The sequence below is a fragment of the Somniosus microcephalus genome, chromosome 5 (assembly GCF_052327205.1).
Source record: "Somniosus microcephalus isolate GS21.2 chromosome 5, FLI_Smic_1.0, whole genome shotgun sequence".
Taxonomy (NCBI): domain Eukaryota; kingdom Metazoa; phylum Chordata; class Chondrichthyes; order Squaliformes; family Somniosidae; genus Somniosus; species Somniosus microcephalus.
In genome coordinates this window covers 117744947-117754998 of record NC_140991.1, presented here as the reverse complement: position 1 = coordinate 117754998, position 10052 = coordinate 117744947, and the positions used below count along the sequence as shown (strand labels likewise).

Below are 10052 nucleotides of genomic sequence, written 5' to 3'. Positions count from 1 at the left end.
CGCACAGAAATCGGCGGTTGGTGCTGTTGTCGGTGACGTACAGTAGAGGCCCCTTTTGCCCCGCGGCCATCGTGGGGGCCGGTGCGGGGGGGGTTTGAAAGTGCACGGTGGCGTGCAGCGTTGGGCCCTAGTGCCAAAACAGGTGTGGTAGTAGCAGTGATCCGGAGTGGTAGGGCGGTCGGGCCTAGTGGGCCAGGGAGACCGCGTGGTCGTTGCCATGAGGTCGGGCGCGACGTCGCGGGCGGTCTGCGCAGAGAGCAGCCGGTTGGCCTTTTCGGCTATCTCATTCAGGTCTGTGGAGCCAGACTGCACAATGAGCGGGCGGATGCTGGCGGGGAGCTGTCGAATGAAAAGCGTGCGAAAGAGGGCGCCGGGGTTTTTGTCGTCCGAGAGGGACAGCATGTGGGAAAGCAGATCCGACGGTGAAGCGTCACCAAGGCCGGGGAGGTCGAGGAGTTGGCAGTTGCGCTGGTAAGAGGACGCTTGAAATTTTTTAAGGAGCGCGGCCTTCAGATGTTCGTACTTGCCTTCCACTGGTGGATCCTGCAGCGCTGCCCAAACCTTGGGGACTGTGGCATAGGTGAGAGAGGCGACGAGGTAGTCGTACTTCGTGGCGTCGACTGTAATGTTTTTCAGCTGGAATCTGGACTCGGCTTGAACGAACCAGGCCTCGGCCAGGTTCTCCCAAAAGTCCAGTAGTTTAACCGTGACTGCGTTTGTATCCGCCATGCTAGCTTAGGATTCGTCCTGAGCGTCGGAGTCACCAGTGTTGCGATACCGCGGCAAACGTGGGAGTCGAGACCAGAGTTAGTGAAACACAACTGCTTTAATCAACCTCATGGCAAAGAGAAACTGGAAAAGCCCACGCAACCACTTAAATACTCCCAGACAGGAAGTGCTCCCGGCAGCCTGTCCCTGCGGGAAACAAGTTGCTGGAGGAAAGGGCCCCCGGCTGGGGGCGTCTGCTTAAACTGTCCGTGCCGCCGTGAGCGGATTATGTCCAGTGGTGGCGTGTCGCCACAATTGCTTCATTGAACAGCTCCATTCTGTCTGCAAGTGTGATTTTACTTATGTGTGGCTTGCTACTTTAATCCTTCCATTCCTACTCTGGCTTCTCCATCTTTTGTCTCCTGCACTGTTTCAATGAAGCTCAATGCAAGCTTCAGGAATAATGGAGGAAAAATTCAGTTGTTTGCGCCTCCCATTAGCGCCTTAAGAGGGCGCTAATGGGGCGCAAAGCCACTAGCGCCCGAGCGCAGTGATGTTTGCGCCACTCGTGAAATTAACTGGGCATTTTGCGGCGGCGCTAAACACTACCGCCACAATCTCCTGCGCTGGCAGATCATGACGTCAGTCGAGTGCGCAACGCCCCGTTAGTGCCCCGGACCGGATATTGAGCCGCGCTTACCGCCTGCCGCTAGCAACAACAGGTTGAGGGGAGCGTTTTGCAGTCAGAAAGGGACTGGGGGAATGCTATTTAAAGGCAACCGCTTCCTGCCTTTTTTTGTCGGTGACATTTTTGCACCACACATTCTGAGAGAGAGAGAGAGAGAGAGACTTCTGAAGAGATTCAACGCTGTGTGAAGGAGTTTTGAGTACTGAGCAGCACTTTGCAGGTTTATTTTGATTTGCCCTTCCTTGCTTCGCCAGCGTTCTGAGGTAGCGCCTCGCTCCTCGGCCTTTGCGTCTTAAGACAGGTGTGAAGCGCCTGATTTAGCGCTCCAATCACCTCCAGGGGCGATAAAAGCCAAGTTTGCCATCGGAGGCAATAATTAGCGCCAGGCGCTAAACTTTGCGCACGGCCGATAATGGCGCCCCAAACGGGGCGATACTGAATTTTTCCCCCAATGTCTTTTGTTTCTCCTGGGTACCCTACAGCTCTGGTCTGAACACTGACTTTAATAACTTCAGAGCTGTGCTTTACAGCAGCGAGCATTTGTGATGTGGGGTCCATTGGGGTCCAGGAATAGGGAGGCTGATTGACAAATGAAACAAAACAGGTATTCTGCACCAACGACGTTTTACAAATAACCCGTTTACTCCCTCTCTCTAATTGCCATATATGATGATCCCATTCCTCTTGCTCTTCCTTCCCTTTCATCCCTTTCCCATTCCTATCTATTTTTTTCCAACCTTACGAACATACTAGTTTACCTGAATTTACAATTCATTGACCTGAAACGTTAACTCTGGTTCTTTCACCACAGATGCTGCCTGACCTGCTGAGTGTTTTCCAGCATTTCCTCTTTTTATTTCAGATTTCCAGCAGCACAGTAGTTTGCTTTTGCTTGTTTACCTTTCAGTCTTCAGGTGTAATGAGGGGCTACACTCTCAAAATGTCAAGACCCTGTCTTTTCCCTTGACTGACTAACCTGCTGTGTTTTCAAGCTTTTTCTATTTTTATTACAGATTTCCAGCATTTGGAGGTTTTTTTTCTTTGTAATAAATTACAGCACTTCCTTTGTAATGTGCCAGTCAACATAACACAGGGGTACAAACTGCATGGCTGTTCTTTTAAAACAAACTATTTAACATATTAGACCAAAATGCCAAGCTGCAGAAAGCAGCAAAAGTAATTCCTATACTCCATCCTTTTGCCGAAGTATAAGAAATAGAGGCTCAGTAGTTGTGCCCCAGTTGGTTCCTTTGCCTGGCAGCAGTGGCATTGTTCTCCCTTTTAGTTTGCCAATTGAACTTTGCCACTTTGGCCAAGCTTGCATTTCTCCAGTGCTAACATTTCACAGTCAGCCACAGGAGGGTAGGTTACTTCTATGAAATTTCTGATGAAACAAATACAAATTTTTTCATTCTTACTGGCCTACCCCGAGACGTTAGAAAAAGGCTGTTTCATTATCCCATGCATTGCTTCTCATTTGTACTAAACTACCACAATCTGCATAATGTAATACTGCCGCAGGCTAATAGGTGCAGGTCTCATGCTCCAGATAGCAGGAATGGTGATAAATTTGTGGTGAGTGTTGCCTTTGGCTTTCCCACAATTTTCGTTTTTCATCTGTGAAAATCCCAAAATCCCTGAGACTTCAGAATAGGGATCCGCAATTGGTAGGGTAAGACTTAATTATAACATACTGGCCCGTGTTTTCCGAAGCCTACGGGTGTGTACGAGCTGTGTACACACCCGTAGGGACATCGGAAATGCCGGTTTCAGGCATGTGAAGCGCATGCGCTGAAAACTGGCATTTCCGATCTGTCAAGAATTCGCTTGACAGATCGGATGCCTGCCCTGGAGAAAGGCCTCTGCGGGGGGCGAGTTCCGCTTTCTGTAGAACCTCCGCCTGCTGAAAACCCTTAGAAATCTTATGCATAAGAATTTTAAAAAGTTTAAAAAATAAAAAAATTTCACTCATTTATAATTTAAAAATACTTTTAAAAAAGGTCAGTTTATTTTTAGCCCTGTAAAAAACCTTAATAATTTTTTTCAAAATATTAAATTTTTGTTTAAAATATTTAATATAATGTAATTTTAACTCTTTTTAAAAATGTGATTGTTTAAAAAAAATTATTTAATGTTTTAGTGTCTTTTTTAAGTGATCCCCACTCATACTTTTGACAGGTCTATCTGTCAAAAGTATGAAGGGGAATTCCGTTCTTTCATTGGCTGGCCTGGCCCACGTGATCCCAGGGACGCTTGCGAACCGCATGCGCCCCTAGGATACCTGGGCCCTGCACATTTCGACTTTGGAGAGGCCCAGGAGTGGAAGTGGCCGGACCGCGGGAGCCCTCAGCTAAGTGCGTCGATTTTTTTCCGATAGGAGGCCTCCGTACGCAGGAAGCCTCCTATTGGAAATTACAGACCTATGTCTTTTTAATGGGTGAATTTCTTGTTCTTAATCAATGTTCTCCACTGGAAATGAATGAAATGAAAATCAGGCAGGTTCTGTAAAGGACGCGTGATCCATTTTGCTGTTACTGCCCAGGTAGCAAAGTTGAAAATGACTCCTGAGGAATGTTAACATGAGAAAGTTTTCAGAACCTGGTGTCAGTATCTAAGGTTAGTTACAGCACAACCAGTTGCAGGCTAAAACTTCTCTTCCCCAGTCAATATTATGTCTGAGCCTCAACCTCAGAAGTACACTCTTGCAGTGTGGAGACATTTTTGTTTTAGAAATCAGCCATCTGTGTGTTTATCTCTTAAGTGAGATTGCCAGTTTATGGCAGTTTTGTGCAGTAGGACATCAGCTAATACTACCCAAATTCACTCCACACAGAACTCTTACAGCTAGCAGTAAGAAGAGACCTCATTGAATCAATGTTTTAATTGAGGACCACGCTCAGGAATGTTGCAACATTGCACCATGAAATACTGGGGTGCAGGTCTGCGAAAATAACTTCACACAGTAAGCTCCTGATTTCAAGTTTGCTGTATGAAGACAAAAACTGAAGGGCCAGCTTTTTCCATTGAAATACGAATGTTTCAATGGAATCCTTTACCTTGCTGTACGAAGCTGGGATAAGTCTTTTGCACAGAAGGAGACCATTCGGCCCATTGCGCATGTGCCGGTTCTTTGAAAGAGCTATCCAATTTATCCCACTCCTCTGTCTTTGCTCATAGCCTTGCAATTTGTTCCTTTTCAAGTGTATATCCAATTCCCTTTTGAAAGATACTATTGAATCTGCCTCCACCACTCTTTCAGGCTGTGCATTCCAGATCTCACAAGTATTCCTTTTTCTTATTTTGCCGGAGAGCAAGAAAAAAAGAGGGAACGCCACTGAATCTCAACTTAGTCAACATTCTTAGAAAATTAACCATCCGATGGCTGTTATTATTTGACTTTTTGGCTATATGTGAGTATTAACTTGACATGTTTTATTTGCTAAGCACTGAGAGGGGCCAGAGCTTAACAGACCTTAACTCGACAGGCCATCATTGAATATCTAGAGGCACGTGGAGCAGCAGTTCTGCTGAGGGCCACAAGTAAAGGTGAAGTGGGCTACAAGTGGCCTCTGGATCATGTTAAGTGCAACACTGCTTTAGGGCAAGATCTCTGTTGTTTGCATTGTGCATGTTTAATTGCAGTACAGTTATTGCAGATGAAATGAGAGTAAACAAAAGTTCATATGGCAGTGAAACCTTCCTGAACCCAAGCCAGTCAGAGATCTGTAAAATGTATTTAGACCAAGTTCTTTGGAAATACTGAAAAGCTGACATGGTAAACCGCACAAGAGGTATTGCAGTGAGGTGCTTTTTCCATGTCCAAGAGGCTTGATATTAGAAAAGTCTGCTGTTCTGATGGTGAATTCCTTTTATGCGCATGTGTTTCTCCCTCATTGCACTAGGACAGAATATTCAGTCTTATGTCAGATCAGTTCAAACTATCACCGTTAAGGTCTGTTAATCTCTGGCCTCTCTCAGTGCTTAGCTAATAAAACATGTCAAGTTAATACTCACATATAGCCAAAAAGTCAAATAAGAACAGCCATTGGATGGTTAATTTTCTAAGAATCAAACCAAGGATCCTAAAATTTATCTGTAGAGTTTTAATGATGATTACTGAACTGAATCTGGTGGTTGGGAATAAGTTTATTAATGTGGGTTTATTTTTGAATATAGAATCATAAATTTCAGCATGAAGGGGTCTACCAAGTGACTGTCAATGTGTCAAACATATATGACTGGATCCAGAAAACAATCTATGTGGTAAGCATTTCTAAAAGCCATGTCTTTTGTTTATGTATATATGAAATACATATTTCACACTCTGACCATTTATGTTGTAATCTCTATTTAATATTGGTTTATTAGTTTGTTAATAGATTTTTAGTAAGCATAGTGGTCAGTGTGTTAAACTCTAATACCAGGTCCACTTGAAGCATGAAATGCACCCAAGCAGTACAATCAGGATCTTGTTCTTCTATGTTTGAGTTATGTCTAAAGAAAGCATTTTGAAGGATGTGGTACTGAAGGGAGGTTCTAGTGGTTACAGGTCTGTTACTGATGATAATGCGAGCAATTTGAGATAATGGGATTAAAGGTGTCACAAAAGAAGTATATTGCACAATATTAATAGTATTGGCTTTAGTGTATTTTCCCCCAACAGTATATTGGTACCAATACATTAAATAAGTCTTGCATCAATATTAGAAACATAGAAACAGGAGTAGGCCATTCAGCCCCTCGAGCTTGTTCCGCCGTTCAGTGAGATCATGGCCGATCTGTATCCGAACTCCACATACCCGCCTTGATTCCAAGGGGGAGAAATTGGGTATAGCCCCGCTTGGGGCGCTAGAATTGGCGGTGCGCAAATTCTATCACCAGGCGCAACTTATCGCCACCTCGAGCGATACTGGGTTGCATCGCCCCTAAAGGTGATTGCGGCGTAAAATCAGGCACAGCACGGGACTCCTAAGGCGCTAACCTGGCGGCGCTACTCAATATCTGGGCAGCCGGGCGCAGCGCAGGTGCTGTCAATAATCGATGACCACGAGACATGCTGGCGCCGACCAGCTCTTAAAGGGGCGGGTCATTTAGGATCAGCAGCCACACTCATCGCCCTGTAGGCCTCAAAATCGGCGCTGTGCATTCTGTGGCGTTACAAACTTTGACCAGATGGAGAGGGTGAGGCAGAGAGTGGAGCGCTTTACCGATGGGGCATTGGATGCTTTGGTTGGCGCAGTGGAGCACCGGTGAGCAGTGCTGTACCCTGACAATGGCAGGAGGCTTCATCAGAACGAGTACCGCAGAGCTTGGAGGGAAGTTTCGCAAATAGTCAAATCCAGCAGCGTGGCGCCCAGGACTCCTGTGCAATGCAGGAAGAAGTTCAACGATCTCACTCGGGTCGTTAGGGTGAGTGGCTTTTTGGCAATCTTCTTCATCCCTCCATCTGCACCTGACTTTATGGCCAGAGGGTGCGCGATGCCCCAATGGCCACCTGTCAGCCAGCACCCATGGCCCTTTCTGGGAACGCACACGCACATTCAACTCAGGGCATACTGTAAGGGCTGTTCCACCATGGGGGGCATGAGATGACAACTCAGGGCATACTGTAAGGGCTGTTCCACCATGGGGGGCATGAGATGACAACTCAGGGCAGCATGTTTCATCACTTCCTGTCCTTTCTCCTGCAGGTCAAGCTGCCCAGGAACCGGAGGGAACAGATTCGTACCGGAGGAGGCCCTCCTCAGCTGCAGATACTGACGGACCTAGAGGAAAGAGTCCACCAGATTGTTGGAGGCTGGATGAGTGGTCCTGTCACCACTGGAGCTGCCGACCCCATTGTGCACAGCGATGGTAAGGTCATCACCTTTTTGAACTGTCTCCTTCCACTTGTTCCCCCCCACCAGCATGCTTTTTCACTCTGGACCCATGTCAGAGCATTGCAGCACTCTTGCATCCCTTGCTGCCACCCTGTCCTTTTGCTAAAGCCACTCTTCAACCTCCCTGCTTTCAGATGCTGCATCACCAGCTCGGGAGCCGGGCCATCAAGCTGCCAGGGACACTGACTCTGGAGGCGATGAGCAGGAGGAAGCCGGACCATCCGTACCACCCTCAGGCGCGCCAGCCCATCTGCAGACTGGGGATAGTGCTTCCCTGGAGGGGAGCGGGGGGGATGGCTCTGAGGAGGAACCAGTTGCAGGAACCAGCGGGCTCCAGCAACGCAAGGAGGGTAGGGAAGCTCGGGAGCTGTCTCCCTGGAGGGCGAGTCAGGCCACGATGACTGCTGCACAGAGCGCAGAAGAGGTGCGTTCCCTCGCAGAAATGAGCGCCCAGGCTCGGCTCAGGCACACTGAGCTGATGGCTGCAGTGGCAAGGATGTCTGAATCCATCGAGACACTGGCAAGGAGTGTGCAAGACTTCGGGGCAGCACAGGAAAGGAGTGCCCAGGGCTTCGGGGCAGCACAAGAAAGGAGTGCCCGGGGCTTCGGGGCAGCACAAGAAAGGAGTGCCCAGGGCTTCGGTACATCACTGGAAAGGACTGTCTAGGGCTTTGGTACATCACTGGAAAGGACTGCCCAGGGCTTGACCGAAGCACTGGAAAGGACTGTCCAGGGCTTCACCGAAGTACTGGCACCTGCCACGCAAGTGCTGAGTGCTGCCACGCAGTCACTCGCTGGCCTCATGCAGAGGCAGAGTGAGGCCACGCAAGCACTGACTTCTGCCACCCTCGATGGATCAGGCAGGATTACCCAGGGCCCGTGCAGCACCACAGCAGGCCAGCAATCTGTGGACCAGCCGATTGGTTCGCATGCTGCGGTGCTGCCCCGTCAGAGTGCCAGTGTGTCGGCCGACCACGGAGCAGGTGTCCGCTCTCAGGATGTCAGCATTCCTGATGCCACCGCTGGCACGTCTCCACTGCAGCTGCCATCACCTGCAGGACAGACTGCTTCCACCCATGCCCAGTTGGAGCAGTCAGCATCCGGGCCCTCCAAGGCCAGAGTCCGTCCAGGCCGTCCCTCATGGGCATCTGCGCTTTCGAACAGTCAGCAGGCATCCCCCAGCCTTCATGCAGTCACTGGGGTCCCATTACGGAGGAGCTGCAGGGAGGGAAGGGGCCGTTCTCGCAAGAGAAGTAGATCACCATCAAAGGGGAAAGAGTAGAAGGTGCTGCTGAGACGTCTTATTTCTAGAAATCAAGGCCGTGGATGCTGGTCTGAATGTTAGTCAAGTTTTGGATAGTCTCCCGGGTGTGCGAGTCACTTGGTCTGAATGTTAGTAATGTTTTGGATAGTCTCCCGGGTGTGCGAGTCACTTGGTCTGAATGTTAGTAATGTTTTGGATAGTCTCCCGGGTGTGCGATACACTTGGTCTGAATGTTAGTAATGTTTTGGATAGTCTCCCGGGTGTGCGAGGCACTTATGTGTTAGTTTGTTAGTTAAGCTTTCTGGTGCCATTGCTTTGTCATGTTGGAAGGAAGCACATTTTTCAAAATAAACAAATTATTTTATTGACATTGGCCATGTCTGCTATTTACATTCATACTGGCCTTCATAGGCTTTGGGTTATCCGAATGGTTCCATTCCTGGTCTTCGATTGGCACCAAGCATTCCGTGAGAGGGGCCTAGAACCGACTCCTTATCAGCCTCTGACGGACGGCCCTTCCAGTTTCTGGGACCCTCCCCTCTTGGTCCTCCTCCTCCACCTCCTCCTGCTCCTGCTCCTCCTCCTCCTCTTCCTCCTCCTCTGCTGGCCCTTCAATGTCTGCTGGCATTGGCTGGGTGCGCAGGGTGGCGAGGTTATGGAGCATGCAACAGACAACGACGAAGTGGGAGACTCGCTCTGGTGAGTACTGCAAGGCGCCTCCCGAATGGTCCAAACAGCGGAACCGCTGCTTCAGCATGCCGATTGTGTGCTCCACAATGTTCCTCGTCGCCTGATGGCTGACATTGTAGTGCTCTTCTGCAGGGGTGCTGGGCGAACGGAGCGGGGTCATCAGCCATGGGCACAGAGGATAGCCCTTGTCACCGAGAAGCCAGCCTTCTGGGTGAGCCGGGGCCTCAAAGGTCTGCTACTGAAGTCTGGCGCAGGATGAATGTGTCGTGGCTGCTGCCTGGGAACTGAGCATTGACCGCGAGGATCAGCTGGCGGTGGTCAATGTTAGATCCGGGTATCTTAATGTTGTGTCCTTTCAATAATCAGACAAAGACTGCAGGGAACGATCAACAGGTGTTTACTGGATGAAGTTCAAACTGCAACTGAATGTACAGAGCGCCACTCAGGGCTTATATACAGGTGTGGTCACTGCTGGTACTGCAGGATACAGGAGCTGTAAAAAGCAGTTCTCCCTCTTAAAGGTACATACACTACAATTCCTCCCCTTTTAGATTAACAGTACCATAACACTCATTTAACAATTAAATATCAAACTAATTACAATTAACACTTTTAACATGCAACATTAACTGGAAATAGTCTATTTATAAATTCAGTCTTTGGGGAGGCTTCCTGATTCTTTCTGGATAACGCGTTTCCCAAGTGTCTTGCTCTTGGTGCGGAGGCGATTCTAACACCCTGTCGTCAGTTGATTCATCAGCTTCCAACGCTATTGTTTCTGAGGTAGATGCAACCTGTACGTCGGGTTCCTCACCAGGTACGC

At 48.6% G+C, this 10052-nt stretch overlaps 1 protein-coding gene across 1 annotated transcript in view; it reads left to right on the top strand.

Moving 5' to 3' along the window:
- pkd1l1 (polycystin 1 like 1, transient receptor potential channel interacting) overlaps positions 1–10052 on the top strand; it is a 412439-nt gene that overhangs the window by 95123 nt on the left and 307264 nt on the right. The window contains exon 5 of the mRNA XM_085989354.1: positions 5573–5659. Coding sequence (XP_085845480.1) covers positions 5573–5659 — 87 coding nt within the window. The remainder of the gene's footprint in view (positions 1–5572; positions 5660–10052) is intronic.